This window comes from Eublepharis macularius, chromosome 14 (assembly GCF_028583425.1).
Source record: "Eublepharis macularius isolate TG4126 chromosome 14, MPM_Emac_v1.0, whole genome shotgun sequence".
NCBI lineage: Eukaryota > Metazoa > Chordata > Lepidosauria > Squamata > Eublepharidae > Eublepharis > Eublepharis macularius.
This window is the reverse complement of record NC_072803.1, coordinates 10,808,303-10,829,701: the sequence shown is the minus strand read 5'-3', so window position 1 is coordinate 10,829,701 and position 21,399 is coordinate 10,808,303. Positions and strand designations below refer to the sequence as shown.

The following is a 21,399-nucleotide window of genomic DNA, read 5'->3' as shown; positions in this document are numbered from 1 at the left end:
CCAGGCGAGGTTGCTTTGACCTCTGCTCCTTCAGACTTCTGTTTACTCTTCTCTCTTGAATGTGTTTGCAGTGATAATGCAGTCAGGCAGGAGTGATTGTTCCTTATGTTGAGCTATGCGTAAGGCTATATCTCGCCCATGCTTCAAATAAGTAAAATTCTGCACTGTGAAAAAAAAATCAGTGTTCTGTGATCTGAATAAAATTGAGCAAATGTATGTAATTAATTCTGATGCTGCTAAGCCAGTCGCATTCCCTCTCTGTCCCAGCCTACATCACAGAGCTGCTGTGAGGGTAAAATAGGGGAGAAGATAAACATGTACACCTAGGGTTGCCAGCTCCAGGTTGGGAAATTCCTGGAGAATTTGGGACTGGAGCCTGGAGAAGATGGGATGGGGAGGGAGGGGACCTCAGCAGGGTATAATATACAGTCCACTCTCAAAAGCAGCCATTTTCTTCAGGGAAACTGAGCCCTATGGCCTGGAGATCAGTTTTAATTCTGGGAGATCCCCTGCTACCACCTGGAGGCTGGCAACCCTATGTACACCACCCTTGCTCTTCAGAGGGCAGCTGAGCAAATACTGTATTTGTCTGTTGCTTTTTATCAACGTATTTCGCCAGAGGATGAAGCTTCTTTCGTTTTGGCTAGCTTTCCCTCAACGATCCCTCTTCCCACCCCATGGTTTTAATAGTTATTGTTGTGTTTTTACATACAGCTCTTTTGCTTGTAATTGGTTTTATGATCTGTTTTTATAATGTTCTTTTTTTAAATTGTTATCCGCCTGGGTGCGTTTCATGGAGCAGAAAGTTGGGATATATATTTTAAAATAATTCTAAAATAGCAAGATCTCTGGACCTAAGTACTACATTATTTCCCCTTTCCCAGCTTCAGGTAGTACAATTATTTTGCAAGACTGCATGAGGTAAGCATAAGTACCTCCGTAGTAAGTGGCCATTCCCACACAGAGAGTTCATAAAAATGTTAAAGCCAGTGGTTTTCAATATTTACTTAAAGTAGCCATGTTCATGCCAAAGGGTGTGTAAATTGTTATCTCCATCCATGACCGTTCTTACTGCTTAGGATCTGCAAACCAGAAGCTTGTAAAGCTGTAGATGGCAAACTGGAGGGGAAAAAAATGGATGCCGTTTGTGCATTTTTTTTGCAGGGTGGAGGGTTGGAATTTAACCTCAGCAGATGCAAACTGATTGTAACGGTAAATAAATCTGCCCAGTATGAGCCCATAGCTGAAAATGGGGCTTGCAAGAAACTCTTGAATCGCACGATTTGCCTGGCTGTTAATGCCCCTGCCTCCATGGAAGGAAAAGGTTATGACGGCTGCAATCCTAGGCACGCTTTGTGGGAAGTAACTCATTAAACGTGGTAAGGCTTCCTTCTGAGTAAACAAAAACAGAAGTATGCAATAACACTCTTCTTTCCGCCTTTACACATTTTAAGCACCCTTTGGAACAAGGCTGGCAAAGGTCACGAGCGTGGGATGTTCACATTTTTTATTCCCCCCCAGCTTTTTTCATATACAAATACAAAAATAAAATCAGCTGTCTCAAAGTACATTAACAATGTGAGTAACAATCTATGGATCTTTTAGATCATGTTTAGAGGGTTGTGCAAGTTGTTGATAGATTGCTTAAGTCTTGAAGCTTCAGAATGTCTGGTGAGTTTTCAGAGCGTTAAAAGGTTATATGACGTCCCTAATGGCGTGGACAATAGAACGTTATTTTTGAATGGATATTGTCAACTTCCATTACTCGTTGATTAAAGGTTCCCATTGTTTTAGTATTTACCTCATTTATACTCTGCCTTTCCCTCTAATGGGGACCCAAAACCCTCCATTTTATCCTCACAACAGCCCTGTGGAGTAGATTGGGCTGAGAGAGTGTGACTGGCCCAAGGTCACCCAGCAAGCTTCCACGGCAGAGTAGCGATTCAAACCCAGATCCTAGGCCAACGCTTTGGCCACTGTACCATGCTGCTGCTTGTCCGTGCTGGCCTTCCTAGCTCATTGTAACCCAGGAGCTCCAGGCTATTTCCCAAGAGTTCTGTACACATACTACTTTGCAAGGCTAAAGAGGGGCAGGAGCGCCGCCAAGTTAGATTCAGGTCAGGCATGCCTGCCAGGAACATTTGAATCAACGTGCAGTGGGGCCTGGCAACCTACTTTCAGCACCAAGGGTTAGCTGACATGGCTGCAATGCTAAACGTCCTTTCTACCCAGAAAAGGCCAATTTATTCCAACAGTAGAATCAATTGCTAAACAGTCTTAAAGCCGGGGAAGACGGCCTCTTGTGGCACAAAGGAGTGTGGCGTATGACAGCCAGCAATGCAAAGCCTTCCGCAATGTGATGTTGCATACAAAGGGTTCAGGGAGTGCTTTGGGGGTTGAGAATGGAGGTGTTGCAAAAACAGCCCCTCTTTATTCATAGATCCAGAGGAGTTAGCTGTGTTAGTCTGTAGTAGCACAAAATAGAAGAGTCCAGTAGCACCTTTAGGACTAACCAGCTTTATTGTGGCATAAGCTTTTGAGAACCACAGCTCTCTTTGTCAGATGCATCTAATGAAGAGAGCTGTGGTTCTCGAAAGCTTATGCTACAGTAAAGTTAAAGGTGCTACTGGACTCTTTTTATTCATGGAAGGGATGGTGCATGCTGCCCTGGCCTCTTTGGGGGAAATGTGAGATACCAGCAACAGTAACAGCAATAATGCATCTGATATTGTGAGCTGCAGCTCACAAAGGCCTCTGCCGTCACAGGTTTGTCAGCAATCCGTGAAGCACATCTCAGTCTTTCTGGACATTCTGCCTTGGAAGTCACAATTCATCAACAAAATCTCAACGGATGGATGACTTCTTCCCCGTGCTACCTGAACAAAGTCTTGTGCATTTGTGATAGCTGTTCATGGTTTTGGCAAAATCTGGTACTCCCATCCCATACCTAGTGCGTGGTGGATAAGCCCATCAATAGTTACTAGCTCTGATAACTAAAGGGAACCTCCACTTTCAGAGGCAGTCAACCTCTGAACGCCAGTGTAAGGAGGTATCATAAGAGAAGCTTGGCCTCTGTTCCTCCAGAGGAACAGGGTGGCCACTGGGTGAGACAGGACAGTGAACTAGATGAGCCACCAGTCCGATCCAACAGGGCTCTTCTTAACGTTCTTATTTTGCTTGATAAGATTAGAATTTCACATCATTACATTTCACTCTGTACGCCCCACTTTCAATGTTCCTTTAGTCATGCTGGTTATTTTTCGTATCCTTCTGTAAGATGACTGCGTCTCTGGTGAGCCACATATCGTATGTGAACAGCGAAGCTTATGCTGGAATACAATTTTATTCGTTTTTAAAGGTGCAACAAGACCCACTGTTGTTCTTGTTCGTGTTGTTGTCATTAGCAGGGCTCATTTCGAGGGGGAACGCGCAGGAACGCAGTTCCAGCAGTTCACCAAAGAGATCACATGTCAGGTGGCCCCGCCCACCTGACTCTTGGCCATTTTGGGCCCATTTCAGCCTGGATTGGGGCCGAAACGGCCCGGATCGGGCCTCTGACGGGTGGTGGATCACTCTCCCACTCAGCAGCAGCCCAATCCTGACCATTTTGGGCCCCTTTTTGGCCATTTTCAGCCCCTTTTTGCCCTTTGGGGCCCAATTTCCGTCCTGAATGGCCAGGATTGGGTCCAAAACAGCCAGGATAGGTGATGTCAGGGGGCGTGGCATATGCAAATCAGTTATGCTAATGACACACTTCCGGCGATGGCAAGGGGTGTGGCATTCCTCCAGCTCTTATTCTATGAAATGGCCCCTGGTTATAAACAATAACAGACGACAAGAACCCCTCTGAAATATGGGACTCTTTCATGGGGGGGTGGAGTAAAAATGAATCATCATCATCATCTATGGGACAAACATGCAACAGTCATGGAAATAATTATAGGAGCACTTGATGTGATTCCAAAAGGACTAACTACACCTAGGTGAAAGCAACATAGGCGAGATAACATCTGGCCAGTTGCAAACTGCTGCACTACTTGGAGCATGCCACATAATAAAATGACACCTCATCGACTCCTGGATTCTTGGATAAAATCTGAGTCAGCGAGAGGCCAAAAATTCTAGCCCAAACATCTGGGGTGGGAGAGATAACAACCATAGTTGTTATTTTTAAAAATAGTATTATTATAGAATATTTTAATAATATAAAATATTTGATATTTTAATAATATTAATTAACAAAAAATATATTGTTATATGACCGTAAAACGAATAGCCAGGTTCCTGGGGGTAAAGCATAGAGGGCTGGGGAAGGCAATAGCAAACCATCCCGTTAAAAGTCTGCCAAGAAAACGTCGTGAACGCAACGTCCTCCCATGGGTCAGTAATGACTCGGGGCTTGCACAGGGGGACTACCTTTACCTTTACGACCCATAATATAATATTTTAATAATAATATTTCTATAATAATTTTAATAACAATCTTAAAATAATGTTTTTATTAAAACCAGTTATTAAGATTATTATTAATTTTTGGAATAATAATGATGATGATGTAATTAATGTAGGACAACAAAGACACGTCTTTGGACACCTGCAAAACACCCCGCCTTCTGTATTTGCAACTTCGGGCAACCCTTTGCATGGAAAAGCAAAGAAAGCTAATGGGCGGAGAGCAAGAAAATGACTGACCCAGCCGCCACCCAATCAAGGACGACGCCCTGCCTCTTTTAGAACCCCGCTACCCAATCCGCTCGAAAAAGCCGCAATCTCCCGCCTCTCCTTTTGATCCCTCGACGGCGACCAATCGGATGCGAGCGAAGGGCCCGCCCTCCTCCAATGGGAGGAGCCCGTCTTAGTAACGGCGCTGCCAATGGTGGTGGGAGCCGGAGTCCCTGGTAACGGAGCCGGGGTTGGGCCGGACGGCTTCCCGGCCATGTGGGGCTGCGGGGGGCGCCGGCGGAGGCGGCTCTTGGGGGGCGTCTTCCTCTTGCTGCTGGGGGCCGTCGTGGTGCGCAGGTGAGAGAATGCGCTGAGGGGGACGGGGCGGGGCTACGGCGAGATATGCTAATTAATCCCCCGGGACACGCCTTCGGAGATTTGGCCACGCCTCCTCACCATATTTGGAAAAGACCCCCTATTCTGTCAACCAATGGGGCTTTCCTATAGAATCTTGCCTACGGTTTAGCCATGCCCTCTTTATTCTATAGCTGGGAGGTCCCTTTTTCCTTTCTCTTCCAGGCTGCCTAATAATAATTTCCCCCATAAACCCACTTTGGGGGGAATTAGGGTTGCCAACTTCCAGGTGGAGCCTGGAGATCTCCTGAAATTGCAACATCTCCAGGCCATAGAAATCAGTTCCCCTGGAGAAAATGGGTGCTTTGCAAGGTGGATGCTATGGCATTATGCCCTGCTGAGCTCCAGCCCCTCCTCAAACCTTATCCTCCCCAGGCTCCACTCCAAAATCTCCACCAATTGTCCAACCTGGAGTTGGCAACTCAGTTTTTATTATTACAATCCAAGATCAAAATTTAGATTGGCATCTACGGCAATATATAACAAATCCATTAATTTCAAATCTAACCATGTCTAAAGATTAAATACAACTATATTTAAAAATGAACAAATTAGTAAAATATTATTAAGGTTTCTTAAAAGAAGTTATAACGTTCTGTTCTGATTAAACTAGCCAGGGTGCAAAATCCTGCTACCTTGGCCGTAGCTTCATTGCAGCAATCAGCTAGAAGGAGAGTGGAATGGAATCGATTAAATCTGCCTGGATAAGGCAGCAATAATTGGTAAAATATACTTTGTATATTTTGTATACTTTGTTCAGATCTCCTGATAATACTGACAATATAAAAGAATGTGCTCTGTTGTCTCTACCAGTTGGATTGTCAGGGACAAGTTGGCAACTCGACTGGGGGGTGGGGGTGGATGGCCTGCAAAGCTTTTCCATCCAGAGCTCATTTTTAGGAAGAATAGCAACCCCCTCCCCATCTTCTGGATCTCTTGTCTTCGCGCCCCCCCCCCCATTTGAGTGGTAGGGTTGTCAGATGACCAGGAAGGCCCCCCCCCGCTACGCCAATGCCTTTCATAATCGCAGCTTGACAGCAAGCAAAATTTTTCACAGTCTGTAAGATAAAAGTCTGATTCACCTGCAAATGTGATAATTCAGGAGCTGTCTTGAAAAATGCATCTGCATGTATTGGGAGTGCAAAGGGTATAAATATTTGAAAGCGATGTCTGCTAATCAAGCTGGTGCTAAAAACTCAGACAGAAGCAAAGTTTTTTTAACTTTTAAAGTTTGGCAAAGTTGGTTGCAGGATCTTCTTGCTCCTAATCTGTAAATAGTGTTTTTTTTTTTAAAGTGTCATTATGATACAGGTAGGTTGCCAACTGACCCTCTACCAAATCTGCCTGACTTGCTACTGTGCCATGAACAGAAATAAGCTGGTAACACTATTCCTAGTAGAATCACTGCTCGCTGCTGCAGAACAACCTACTGTCAATAACATTGCAGCAGGCACTGGTTCAAAAGTTGCTGTCCTTATCTACCTGGCAGAGCCGTGATTTCTCTCCCAATTCCTCACTGAGGGTGTGTTACTCTAGAGTTGCCAACTGCCTGGAGGAAAAAAGACCTGTCCTTTTAATAGAGGTATATATGTGGAAATGGGCAGCTGAAGGTTTCCATGGCGTGAAGGTAAATAACATCACCTGGTAAATAACATCCCATTAAGTCTCTATTAAACGGGCAGGACATTTTTCTTGAAGCCAGTTGACAACCCTAAATCTGTCACATTCCTGCTGACTGGGTCAAGTACCCATTTAATGGGCTCTAGTATTCACAAGTGCGTTGCGTGGGAAGAAGATAAGGGCTGCCAGTTTGGGGTCAAAATTGTGAAGCTGTCCCTTTTAAGAGTGCTTTGAATTGCAGCAGAAAACCTATGGCAGTGTTTATAAGCCATAAAAAGATTTGCACTGATTTTTTCCCTGAAATTGATTAAATGCACAGGAGCAGGTGTGGTCAGCTGTTTTCTGAGTCACTGACGATCGTGAACCAGCCACATCTCTTGCCGTTGCTTAGATTGCTTGGATTTGGGCCTCACTTGTAAAGAAAAGTTTCTTTTTTCTTTTATTCTCCTCTGTTTGTGGATGGAGGTGCATGATTCTGTATTTTGGACATGCACAGCTAACCATTTTGGTGACCACATAATGCACCTAACCAAGTGGGCTTTGGCTGAAGATGAACACATATGCCACAGTGAAGGCTTGCTAGTCTTTAGTGCCACATGCACAAAAATGTGTTACTTTTTTCCTGGGACGGGTAAACAAAGGCACCCTTCTGGAATTTTCTTCTGAGAATTAAAAAATAAAATTATAGAAGATTTTTTTTTTACAAAAAATCCTTAACATCTTGGTATTTTGAGATGTTAATGTTGCTGCACATTGAATTTCATGTGCCAGGTCTCTAGAAGATAAATCCTTTCTCTCCAGTTCAAAGATTTATCTTGATTGGTGTGTGTTATGCTCACACAACACGAAAGTACCATGTAATGCATAGCCTGCTGTTTCAGCTGGTTATGGTCCATTTTGAATAGCTATTTCATATAGAATAAATCATAGTTTTATGTTTCTGTCCAAAAGAAAAAACAACAACCCTCCTCCTTGTTTTTAAACCAGAACAGGACTACAGATGAATTCAGCACACAGCTGGGTTTGGAAGAACAATTTCACCTGTGCGTGGGAGTGTGTGTTGCAAGCTTGCCCGTTTTCATCTTTGGAAAGCTGGAGCACATTCAGAACCCATGGGCTTTGCTCAAATTAACGGGGCTTTTATGGGGTTACCAGCAAAATAAACCCAAGTAGTCTGTCTGTTCCTGGGGTGTGTATTTGTGAGTTTGTGAGTGCTTCAGATAGTTGAGGGATTTTTGAATTTTGGCCTGTTTCCATATTGATGACCTAGGAGAAGAAAAGCGAGGTTTTATAACTTTCCAGGTAGCAGTTTAGCTCATTTTAAAGCATGTGGCATACTGGGGCCATGTATCATCCTGCTATTTTGGATATCTTTGCAGTGGTGTATCTCTCTCTCTCTTTCTCTCTCTCTCTCTCTTTTCCCTGTGTTTCCCGCATCCCCCTTCTGTCTCCTGGAAGGATCATTCCTGAAGTTGCAGGACTTATGCAGAGCAAGAGCCCCACAAGTTGTGTGTGTGTGTGTGTGTGTGCTGCTGTGAGGAGAGTTGAAATCACCCTTACTTCTCCTTGTGCCAGCATAGCGCCCCCCCTGCAGTCCCTCAGTCTGCACTGCTGTTCTCCAACATGGGCCCTGCAACTGGAGGAATGATCTTTCTGGTTGTTGGAAGGGGCTGCAAGAGTGGAGAGGGACACCATTGTTGGATGCAAACCACAAAGAGGCAGCTGGCATTACATCATGGTTGAGGGAATGAGCTGTGATCCAGGGCATTGCTGGTTCAGATCTAATCTCGGCTACAAACTCATTAGGGTCCCTTTAGCAAATCTTCTAGCCTCAGCCCCCCCTCCCCTTTCTGCAATATGGAGAGAAACGATTGTCCTACTTTACAGGGCTGTTGTAAATATTACTATATGTGTGAAGTGCTTTAAACACTGGCAGCCCTATACACGGTGCTGTTTCTTCTTTTAGAAAGTGAATCAGACAAAGTCTAGATAGAAAGAGATTCCTTCCCAACTTCTTTCTTGCAAAGCAGTTGGTCTGGTGGGCTGTGGTTTATCTTGAAAGAGCATTTGATCAAGCGGACCATTAAGTCCTCTCAAAGAATCCTATTTTCTTTCTCCTTTGTTAGCATGTTATTTTGTATGAGGAAGCATTCGGTGTGACTCAGAAACGTACATCTTGAATGGCTCAACTTATTGTCGTTTCTCCACCAGATGACCAACTAGTATTGATTTCTAGTCGATTGAATGCTTTTTATGAAAAAAAAAGAGGGCTTCACCTGAAACCAGATTTCAACTCTTCCCCCTTCCCGGCTTCCAAACCAGAATTAACTTTGGGTGAGCTGCAGTGGCATAATGTGTTTTGTTAGACTTGTCATTTTGTCCGGTCAGTGGGGTGCTAACACTGCACTATCTCCAGTGATGCAACAGGTGTAAGCAAACCATATCTACCAATATTCCAGTGTAGTATGTCAACAAAACATTCAGGAAGACATGAAACATCTAAGGGAAAAAGCACAGCCCCACAAGCAACAAATGGATATTTAAAAACCAAGAAGCCCTTTTGAATTTGCTGCCTACTACTAAAAGCTCTTAATTGAGGCTGAAGCAGACTCAATATGCCTGGGATTTTTAGAAGCTCCGAAATTCAGCTGCCCAGTCCACACTATGTGACTGGGCTTTGACACTATTTGACATGACACTATTTGACATGAATTTGCAAGCTTTTGCCATGTGTTTAAAAGCCAGTCGTTAGCTGCCCTCTTTGGAACAGCTTGAGATATGGCTGCATGCCGAAGAAATGAGCCAAATGGAAAGTTGGAGATGGCTAATTGGAACGTAATCTCATGTATGGCGCGACATGGCCCAGATGTCACGGAGTCCCAAGCTTTAATCTTCCCTATCTACCTCTCCTGCCCTAAGAAGCTGATGGCCCTTAGTCTCACTCAAGGCACGTAGAAATAGGAAGGTAATGTGCAGTTAATTGTGCAAGGAAGTAGGTGCACATCCAAACGCATGCCTCATTCCTAGCAACACAGTGTGGATAGACAGTATCTTTGTGCATACGTCGACCTGATTGGTTCCAGGGTTCTGCTCCAGATAGTGATACATGTGCATAAATGTGGATGGGGATTTGAATGCATATCCAAGTGCACATCCTTTTTACAGCAATACAGTGTGGATCAATGTGAAATATAAAACTGCATGATGTACAGCTAGCGACAGATATATGTATATGTGGATGGTGCTACGCATTCTAATGCAATGGGGTTGTACATGCTGGATTTTTTAAAGTAAATATGTGATTTAGCCGCATTTTATCATTTAAATATCATCAGTCGCACAACCTGTCCTGCCTGCGAACATACTTGGTGTATGCTATTAGCTTGTGCTGTGAGCTCCATAGCATGGGCTGGTAGTGAGGTGGCAGCTTTAATGAATTGTGTAGGCCCCCACAGTGTGCCATTCTAGCAGTGTAGAGGGTGGGTCGTAGCACAAATCCTGAGCCCCCCATGTCACGTTGCGAAGTCATGGTATGGCTTATTCGTGTCATGATTGAGATCTGTGCAATCCGCCCTCTACATGGGTGGGATATCACCGTTTGGGGACCTATACAATTGCAAAGCAGATGACTCAGTGCCAGCAAACGGGGACGTTGTGGAGATCATGGCGTACACTGGTACCAAACATTGCAATGTATATGTACAACTGATTTATGGCGACCCCAGCAAGGGGCTTTCAAGGCAAGAGAGAAGTAGAGGTGGTTTGCCGTCGCCTTCCTCTGCAGAGTCTTCCTTGGTCGCCCATCTAAGTACCACCGACCCTGTTTAGCTGCCAAGATCTGATGAGATAGGGCTATGTCATGCCCCCTTCCCTCCAAACAGTGCAATAATCTGCATTCAGAGTGGGAAAGACGGTGGGTGCTAAAAAGAGTGATGCCTGGTTGTAATTCTGTAAATCTTGTTTAAACAGTGACAGTATTATGTAGACCATTAGACTAATACGTACAGTTTAGTTATTTTAACATTTAGTAATTTTGCATCCTCACAACGCACATCTGAGTACAGAAAAGACAGTATTCTCGTACGGATGGGCATCCGTGTGACGCCAGTCTTTCTTGTGATCCTCATGCGTAGATCTGTTCACACATGTAAATCTCTTTGGCTAGATTGGGACATCCAAGTGTTGGTACAGATTTCTTTGCCCCGGAACCATTTTAATTCTTTTCCTCTTGTTGCATTCCGGCCTGCTTTTGTTCTTCCTTGCTTGTCGTGTTGTCTTGTATCTGGATTTATCCCCTTCCGAGAAAGGAAGCCACAGTTCTTATCTGTATTCTCCTCCTAATACTGAGCAATAAACAGAGCACCGAAGTCAGCGGGGAAATGTGTTTTACAGTGCCTTTTAACTTAATGTATATTGGGTCAAGATTTACCAGAGCTTAAGTAAAAATTGATCTGTGCTGTTATGTCCCCGGAGGGTTGAGGTAGAGCAACCGCGGCGGAGAAAGGGGGAAGCGCATACGATATGTTTCTCTAATTGGGCTGGTAACTAATTGCATATGCAGTCATTCAATCTATGTGACTTAAAAAAAATAATTACATTCTAATTAACATTTTGCCCCAAGATTGTTAATATACGTGCTTTAAAAATTAAGTTGAATCGGTTTAATGCTGTGGTTTCCCACTTTAGTTTTTCGTGTAACTTTCTAAATCTTATTCTTCGTCCTAGGAATTCAGGGAGAGCCACATTTAATCCTGACAACTCTGAGAGCTAGGATATGTTGTGACTGTGGCCCTTTTCACACTGCTTACCTGTTGCCGGAACGTCGCGAAATATCGCGCAAAACCCGCAGAAGATAGCATCTTCTCGCAAGAGTTTTGCGCGACAGTGCGCGACATTGCGCAAAACTCTCACGAGAAGACACTATCTTCCACGGTTTTTTCGTGATATTTCGCGATGTTCCAGCAGCAGGTAAGCAGTGTGAAATGTGACTGGTTCAGGATCACCCAATAAGATTCAGGAACAAGGATTCGAACCCAGATCTTTTAAAAGTATGAGTGCAACACTCAATTATTACTCTACACTGGCTGTCTACCACAGCCTGGCACTCCCGAGAGCACATAATCACCATTTTATTATGTTGATATTGTGGGCATACACCCTTTCCTCAGACAAACCTTCTAGCTGTAGTGCTGTGACTGGGGTTGGGAATCTCTCACCGAGAATTTATAACATCTTCGCCAAGCTACAGTGCTCAGGATTCGAGAAAGCCAAGGCAGTTCAGTTTGTATAAAAGCTCGTGCGGATTTGTAGTGGGTCAGTACCATTGGAGTCAGCGTGAGCTGGTGTGTGTTGATCCGTGTGCTTAGCTGAGATTGGAGAAGCCCAAGTTTGAGTCCCTGCTCGGCAGTGAAACTTACTCCAATGACCTTAGGCCCAGTTACTCTCCCACAGAATTCTGTGTAGATAAAATGAAGGAAGTGCAAAATAATGTGCAGCCCCCTGAGCTTCTTGCTGGAAGGGTGGGATAAAAATGTAATATAGCTGGAGTTCAAATCAACACGTCCACCTATACGCGCTAAAAGTTCATCTCCAACCATCAACAAAAAACATTTAAAAACACATTTAGAATTCTGTGATAAATCACTCAGATTTTGTGATAAATCACTTAAGATAAAGGGACTTACTAAAACAAATAAAAATACAGAGCTCTAGAGGTGAGCTTCCAGCAGGCGGCCGCCACCTTCCCAGCTCCCCAAATCTAGATTTCCGTATGGTCCAGCCATGCTGCAGAATAAAGTGGTAGAATGGACTATACCACTTTGAACACTTCTCTAATCTACTCTTCCAGCCATCCTGTAAGAAGAAAGCTAGCACATCAGGGAAAAGGCTGGACTCCTTTGTCCCGTGGAGAGGTTATTTATTTATTCATTTATTTTGTAAACAAGAGCAAAATCCATGCAATATCTTTTCCTAGGACTAACCAAACTAACATAAAACATTGTGCATACTTTGGAGCCCAGCCGAGCGCTTCGTCAGGCAGGATGTTACAAAGTTAAGGTCTGATGTGCTGAAAAACTTGCTCTCTTCCTTTCAGTCTTTTGGAATTTTGTAACATCCTGTCTGTTGACAGGGATTGCATTCTTGCCCTTTGGATTTTGCATGGACCGCTGTGGCTGTGCGGCTGCTTGATATTTAAACAAGGGGAAGCATTCAAAAATTAAACCTCCCTACTTGCCATTTGAACTGGTGCAATCTGCTCTTCCGTTCTGGGATGCTGCCACTCATTCTGCCACGTGTGTAGACCAGGCCTTAGTAGCGGTGGCTAAGAAATGGGCCGTGGTGCTGGCGGTCGCACCCCTACATTGTGCTGTAGTAGTTTGCAACTAGATAATTTTGTCTATGCAGGAAAATCCAGTTACGTATGAATGCTTATAGCATGAGAGTACAGTATGCAGTGATGTGTGGCTCTAGCCAGGGAGTCCCTGATATTGTCAACGAAGCACGGCTTGGCCTCTTGTTCTCCTCCTGGCCCCGCAGCTCTGTTTTTACGGTCCATAATTTTCTGCCGAGGCTGTTTTATGGGTGGCTTTTATGTGGCTATTCCTCATTTAGGCTTTATTGTAATTGCGTGTTTTGTTTTAATTGACGGAACCCCCCCCAAGGAGTGTTTAACCGCGGGTTACAAATGCCTTAAATAAATAATACCGAATAATTAAAAAAATCCAAATCTCACCTCGGCTGTGAACTGATTATTGGGGCCTTAGACAAGCGTTCGTTTTCGGCCTCCCAACCGCCCACCTGTGGGGACAATTTATTAGGCCCACCTCACAGGGTTGCTTGAAAATATGCCCGATATAAATATGTGCCGCTTGATAATAGGGGTGCCTAATGCTTTCTTGCAAGCAAATTCCAGTGGGACTTGCTGCCAAGGAAGAGAGCACGTGACAAATGCCTTAAATAAATAAGGAAGAGAGCACGTGACAGTTAGCCTTAACAATTGATGTGGTTTGCTTTTGGAATAAAGAGGCCTCAAAAGACGCATAGCTTCAAAGGGCAGCTTCAGGCAGGTTTGGGGGAAGGGTGTGCGCCTTGCACCGGATTCCTAAGAGCTGAGATCTGTGGCGCTCGGAATGACATCTTTTCTTCTAGATGGAGAAACGATGCAATGCGGAATCGGCTGGTGCCGTCGGAAGTCTCTAAGTGATAGGAGGTGCCGCCGGCAAGGTAGAGTGACACTGAATCTAGCTGGAAACGATTGAAAAGCTTTAAATAAATGTTACAATATAACAATTCCTTTTCGATCATAAAAAGTAATGGGTAAGGAAAGACCGCTCGTCTTGGCCGTAAATCAGTCCTTGCCGTTAGGTTAACGCTCGCTCTTGTCGGTCTTGGTGTTCATTGGATTTTTAAGAAATATATTCCTGTTGAAAACTCTTTGAAGGATGGCAGGGTTTTTTCCCCCATCAATCATTCTGTGTCCTGGATCTAACCTGTCTTCGAAGTCAACCATTTGAAAATGTACTTTCGGTCCTCGTCTTAGGACTTCGTCTTATTAGAGACTTCCTCTGGAAACAGATTTTGTTCTGTCCTGCGGATCTTGTTGCAGATCATGATGGGCCTGTTGTAACTGCCCAATATGTTTCACCACCGGAGATGGAAAATCCCCAAAACACCCCCACCTGCTCTAAAAATATCCTAATAAATTATACAGTGGACAATTTAGGGTCCGCTGAACAGTGTTTTTTTACTCTGCCTCTTGGTCTTGTGGCCTAGTTTGAATGTGATGCTGGCAAGACAGCAAGGACTTGCCTGTGAGACTTCACATTCCCACAGTGTCACATTGAAAAGTGGTCTGCTACCCACTTAACGCAGCTGCATGCACTTAGTTAACAAGCCACAGGTCTGCAGCTTGGGTGGGTGTGGCACCACCTTGACATCCTTCCAGGTAATGACTGTCTGTCATGCCAAGGTGTGGCTGCTTGGCCAGCTTTAAACTAGATGCAGGGCAAGAGGGCAAAGTCCCACAGGCAAGCGATTTAGCCTCAGCCAACCTCTAGCTTAAATCAGGTGATAGTTGAATGAGGAGACGAAATGGGAAAGGTTCCTTTGTGAATTCTCATTCAGCTCCAGATAATTGATGGCTTGGAAATGGGAAGGAGAAATGGGTTGCTCATGAAAGGTAAAAAGAGTGTAGTTAAGGTTGCTAACCTTGAGGTCATGGCTGGAGATATCCTGGAATTACAACTGATCTCCAGAAGGCAGATATCAGTTCCCCTGGAGAAAAAAAAAACTATGGCGTTATACCCCATTGAGGTCCCTCCCCAATCCCCGTCCTCAGTAAGTTTCACCCCCCAAATCTCCAGGAATTTCCCTAGTGGGATCTGGCAACCCTGAGCAAAACATCCTCTATCCAACTCTGCATTGTTTGTGCCACATTGAAGCTGCACAGGTGCCTTTCCTTGCATATACGCAAGGCGGGCGGCACTTTCTGCTGAGCTGAGTAGGCATGGCTTCTGCAAGCATCATGCTTAGCTGTGTGTCCCTTTTTGAAAGCAAACTTGTCCACCCTGTGGATTTGTTTCTCTCCTTACAAATGAAACTCTGGACAGATTTTTGTGCCACAACCCTGGTTAAATTTTAGGTAGAGCTTACCAGAAGCTATTTGGGGCCTGCATCCAATCTTGGGCAATCAGCCTTGCTTTATATAGTTTCGGGCAGGTCCCTGCCCCAAGAAACTTGCAGTTTAAATTGTGACAGACAAAAGAGGGAGGATACAAACAGGGAAAACGAAGGTTAACAAGGAATGAATGTCAAGCATGGGCACTTACAAGTGACTTAAGTTTTTGTTTCGGTTGGGCATTTCAGCCATTTAGCAAATGGCTTAAGCTCTTCCAAGCAGTTTCATGCAGTAAAATTCAGTAGAAGTTTTCATTTCTCCCTTAGGTGCCGTTTGGGAATAGGTCAAAAGTCCCTTTCCGTATACCATTCATCAGTTGTAAAGGCTAGGTAATTTCCTCTTGAGAGCTTTGGACCTGGACGAATCTTTCTGAATCAGCTGTTTTGGTGGGTGCTCTGTTCTGAACCTGAACTGGTATCTTAAGAGTTCATGAGAATTGAAAGGAAGCCATTTGTCCTTTGCTTTAGTTAATAACGAAAGAATACCGGAAGCGTGTGGAATAGTCATCTTTTATTTACTCTCTTTGATTGTTCGGCTTTCAGAATTAAAACTGCTGCAACTCTCCGTGTGTTGCGTGACTAAGCTGTGTTTAATCTGGGCTTCTTTTTTCAGGTATTATCCCTGCCTGCTGGTTCTTTCTGAGGCCTGCGGGGATGAGGTGGTACAGAGGTAGTATCTGTGGTTTTTAGCCAGCCCTTCCAAGCGGGGCTGCCGAGAGCCCCCACAGACCCCACCCCCCGGCCTTCCTTCACACCCAGGCCCAAATCCGAGCATCATAGGCAAATAAATCATTTCTGTCTGTCCAGCTACTGCACATTTATCCCGCTAAGGAGTTGAGGGTGGTAGGCCTAGTTCTCTCCTGCTCTATTTTGCCCCCACAGTGACTCTGTACGTCAGACCCAAGGTCACCCATTGAGGATTTAAAGCCAGGTCCTGTTCCCACACTTTAGTGGCCACACTGCACTGGCCTTCACCGCACATGATGCTGTCGCGCAAGTAGGTTAATGATGACTGGTTTTCATTTATATCTTTCTCTTCCTCCAGGGAGTTCAGAGCAATGCATGTGTCCTCGTCCCCCATATTTTATCCTTCTTGTGGGGGACTGATATAGAGAGGGAGACTGTTCCAAGGTCAAGCTTCCCCCTTCCTCTCCCTTCAAGTAAAGGCCTCCTAAATGCACAGCCACACGCCATTTGCACTTGTCCAGCACCCCAGGGTAACCCCCTAAGCTCCGCCTCGCTCTCGGCAGCCCTGCTTTCCTGCTATCCTGCAGCTTTCAGTTTCATTTCCTTGGATGTTGTGTTGTAACTTGGAACCCAATATATAGATAGATATGCACATATTTACGTTTTGCAAGCCTCTTTTTGCAGCATAAGGCATGGTGCTTCCCTCTTGCCCTAAACGGCTCCTCACCTTGTGAGCCATGAGTCTGTCTACATGAGACGCCTCGGCGCATGTTGGTCAAGTGTAGGGAGATGCAATGTTAGCAGGGAAGTGTAGTTTTAAAAGATAGAGCCCTGGGAGATTTCTCTTCAGAGGGTTTGTTAGTTTCATCTTCTCCTCCAGGAAGGCTCTGTCAATTTCACCTCTCTAGGCTAAAACTGCCTGGGATCGCAACCAGAGGGCAGCGAGGAATGGAAATGGGCTGGGGCTGGTTTCCAGAGCTGGGCTTGGACCTGGAGAGATTATAACGGGCTGAATTTTCCCACAGCTCCAGTGTATAGCAAAGCCTTTTCCCTGCCACTGGCTCTGTCTTTTAAAACTACCCTTCGTGGCTAACATTGCATCTCCCGACATGTGTTCTACATGGGTCAGATGTCTTTTGTAGAGAGACTCTTTCTCACCTGGAAAGAGAGTGTCTCCCTTGTTCTTGGCTGAGCAGCATACAGTATAACTTGTTCCTGCTACAAACCTTGTGGACTAAGAAGGGTCTCCCATGCGTGGTGGGCCCCTCTCTTTAAAACTAGGGTCAGCTCCCCTCCCTTTTTGTCCCTTCTGAGCCGTTCCACAGTGAACAGTTCCTCCCTGTCTCTCCTACATGTGGTGGAAATGCATTTCTTACAAAAGCATGCGTGGATTTCATTTTACTGTTTACTGCAAAGTACACTTGACTGTACCGCTTAGGAGAACTTGGCTTGTTCCTTGAGGAAGTTGACCTGCTGAGAGTGGGGGAAGCCAAGGCAAGACATTGCTTATGAAAGTATTCTTTTGTGTCACTTCTCTTGAGCCAGATGGCAGTTTGGTTCCAGGTAGTCTGAGAGCTAAACTACACGAGACACCCGATGTGTCAGGTTCCCGCAAGTTTTCCTGGGAAGTGTAGTCCCTGAACTCCCAGAGGAAAACTCGAGCGGAGCAGATTTACTTCCCAGGAAAATTTGCGGGAACCCAACATATATTGGCCATCTTGTGTAGTTTAGCTCTGAATTTTGCCTCTACTACAAACTTACTTGGTGTCCATAGACAAGCCACTGTTTTCTCAGCCTGACTTGGGGAAATACTGAAGCAAGGACCCCGAGAGGCTTGGAGGGGGGTCAAAAAGCACAACATGTTTAGGGAAGCTTGTATGCAGCTCTTTGGATCCTAGCCTATCTATTAATTTCATTATAAATAGCCCTGTTTCAATATCTAAGTTCATTATCGTCCACCTGGTATCATTTTGTTCTTTGCAAACAAAAAAACAGACTTGTGAATTGTAAAAACTTGTGGTTGTAAAGAACAGAACTGTTTGGTTCCTTTTCTCATTTTCTCTTCACCTCTGAACAGAAAGCCCTGGCTGGTGATGCCAGACAAATAGGCATGTATAGAACATTACAAAACTCGTAGTGGAAAACTGAGTTCCCGTTAAACATGCTTGAAGAAATTCTCTTTGCTCGAAATTAGCCTTGCGTTCAGTGGGCTGCAGATAACCTTTCCTAATGTTTTCAGAGCCTGGTTCGGCGGCCTCCGATCTGCAAACTTTTTTTTTTAATGGTTGAAGGATAACACATGTAATTTGGAAAATGTTTGGTGAACAAATGAACACAAAGGAGAGAGGCTGAACAAATAAGTCGAGAGCAAAGAAGCAAAGACTCCCTGGGACGACAGATTTGGAAGAGGGAAAAGGACAGGGTATTGGGGAACAATGAAAGTGAATGGTCCAGGAATTTCGAGGCCTTTGAGAACAGTGGTGTGGGTGTGGGAGGGCAAGAAAGGAAAAGGTGCAGTGTCAGTGAGAGAACACTGCAATGAATTCTCTGCCTGGTTTCATGAAGCTTCGGCAGGTTCCACAGTTCCACGAGGCTTGTCCTTTTTACCTACCACGTGCGTGGCACATCTTTTTGTAACCTCTCCTGCCCTGGAACACTACAAGCTAGGAGGCTCCGTAGCCAAGATAAGCTGACTCTTCTGTAATCGGGGCAATTAAATCAACCACTGTTGAGAAGCTGCAGCCCCGGATTGTCAGGTGTTTTGCAAGCCCCTTCCTGTTTGTGCAATCTGTCTCAGGCCTGATTTTAAATGTGATTCTGGAGAAGCAGGATAAGTGCACAGTCATCTGAGCAGCAGTTGCTTTTACCCTGCCTATGTCATGTTTAAAAACAGATCTTGGGCTGGCAGCCACACTGGAATTTCGGATAAGCTCCTCGCTGGCTGCTTTCTGCTTGGTGAGTCCCAAGCACTGCAGGGTTGGCCTGAATCTTTTCCCTTAGGATCTCTGCAATGCAAAGGTAATCCTGCAAGAGTGCTAGAAGACCAGAATTAGAGGTGGGCACGAATCGAATTATGACCCCAAAAACGCATGAACCGGGCTGGTTCGTGGTTCGCTAACACAAGGTCATGGAGCCGCGTGTTAACGAACCCCCATGACTTTTTCAGGCCCGGTTCGTGCGGGTCATGAGCGTTTGTGACCCCAGACAGGTTGGCACCACTGAGGGGTGTGTGAAATTGACAGCCCCGTTCTCCTGCCGCCAGCCAGCAGCAGGAGAAGGGGGCTGTCAGTTTCACACACCCCGCGCCGGGTTCAGCCCATGAGCTGAAGCCGGCGCGGGGTCTGTGAAGCTGACAGCCCCCATTCTCTTTCTGCCCAGGGCAGCTGGAAAACGTGGACTGTCAGTTTGACAGACCCCATGCTGGCCTCAGCCCGGGAGCTGAACCCAGCCACGGGTCTGTGAAACTGACAGCTCTCATTGTCCTCCCGCCTTGGCCACTTGGAGGACAGGAGAACGAGAGCTGTCTGTTTGACATACCTGGTGCTGGGTTCAGCCCATGGGCAGAGGCTGGTGCAGGGTCTGTCAAACTGACAGCCCCCGTTTTCCTGGCACCCTGGGTGGAAAGAGAAGGGGAGCTGTCAGTTTAACAGACCCCGTGCCAACCTCATCCCATGGGCTGAACCCGGCACCGGGTCTGTCAAACTGATAGCTCACGTTCTCCTGCTGCTCGGGGGACAGGAGAACGGGGCTGTCAGTTTCACATGCCCCACTCCGGCTTCACCCCATCGGATGAAGCCTGCGGGAATGTTTTGAAACTGACAGACTTCTCCTGCTGCTTCGGAGTGACAGGAGAAAGGGGCTGTCAGTTTCAAACACCCTGCACCAGCTTCATAAGCCAGTGCTGGGCGTTTGAATTCCACAGACTCCAAACCGCGAACCAATTTGTGAACTGGTACACATTTGTGGATTTCGTGGTTTGTAGTTCGTGGAACAGCGACAAACCACAAATCAGGTGGTTCAGTTTTTTTTTTCAGTTCTTGCCCATGTCTAACCAGAATGTGCCACCTCTGTAATGCGGCTTAGCACTATTCAGAACGCCAAGTTGATTCAGCGTCTCTTGCTTTGAGAACCCCCTTCCTTGCCTGTAGCCACGATCTGCTGAGTTTCCCCTTCCTGTTCTAGGTTCAACTGGAGTGACCTGGTCCCGATGAGGCTGTGGGGCCGAGTGCTGGGCTTGCAGGCCGAGGACTCGCAGTTCCTGCTGGAAGATCTGCCTTTTCGCATCTTTGGCGGGTCGGTGCATTATTTCCGTGTCCCCCGAGAATACTGGAGAGACCGCTTGATTAAGATGAAAGCGTGTGGTTTGAACACACTTACCACGTAAGTGCTACCTTTGTTTGCTAGCAGGCCCTGTCCAGTCCCCATGGCAGTGGAAACATGCTGTATAACAGGAACACACAGCTTCCGTGTACTCTAATGTCCAAGGAACTCAGGATGGCCTATGTGGCCGATCTCGACAACAACCCTGCGAAGTAGGATAGGCTGGTTTTGCTTTAAGGTTGAGTGGGGATTTGAACTTGAGACTCCCTAGTCCCCGTCTGATTCTCTAACTGCTATACTGTGCTGCCTGTCAATGCGTATTTACATGCACAGGAATATTTTGTCACACATACGATTGCAACCTCGTGAGTGGTCAAGCTCCACCATGAAGTCATAGATCCAGAGGAGTTAGCTGTGTTAGTCCATAGTAGCAAAATCGAAAAGAGTCCAGTAGCACCTTTAAGACTAACCAACTTTACCGTAGCATAAGCTTTCGAGAACCACAGCTCTCTTCGTCAGATGCAACCATCAGGTTGCATCTGACGAAGAGAGCTGTGGTTCTCGAAAGCTTATGCTACGGTAAAGTTGCATCTGACGAAGAGAACTGTGGTTCTCGAAAGCTTATGCTACAGTAAAGTTGCATCTGACAAAGAGAACTGTGGTTCGCGAAAGCTTATGCTACGGTAAAGTTGCATCTGACAAAGAGAACTGTGGTTCTCAAAAGCTTATGCTACGGTAAAGTTGCATCTGACAAAGAGAACTGTGGTTCTCGAAAGCTTATGCTACAGTAAAGTTGCATCTGACAAAGAACTGTGGTTCTCAAAAGCTTACGCTACGGTAAAGTTGCATCTGACGAAGAGAACTGTGGTTCTCGAAAGCTTATGCTACGGTAAAGTTGCATCTGACGAAGAGAACTGTGGTTCTCGAAAGCTTATGCCACAGTAAAGTTGGTTAGTCTTAAAGGTGCTATTGGACTCTTTTCGATTTCACCATAAAGTCAACGTCATCTAATTGCAGGAC

The 21,399-nt window shown here is 45.5% G+C and overlaps 1 protein-coding gene across 1 annotated transcript in view; it reads left to right on the top strand.

Annotated features, from left to right (window-relative positions):
- The first annotated feature begins 4,839 nt into the window (after nucleotides 1-4,839).
- Nucleotides 4,840-21,399, top strand: part of LOC129342670 (beta-galactosidase-1-like protein 2) — a 71,979-nt gene continuing 55,419 nt past the window's right edge. Inside the window, 3 exon segments of the mRNA XM_054998546.1 lie at nucleotides 4,840-4,869; nucleotides 4,871-5,019; nucleotides 20,242-20,439. Coding sequence (XP_054854521.1) covers nucleotides 4,840-4,869; nucleotides 4,871-5,019; nucleotides 20,242-20,439 — 377 coding nt within the window.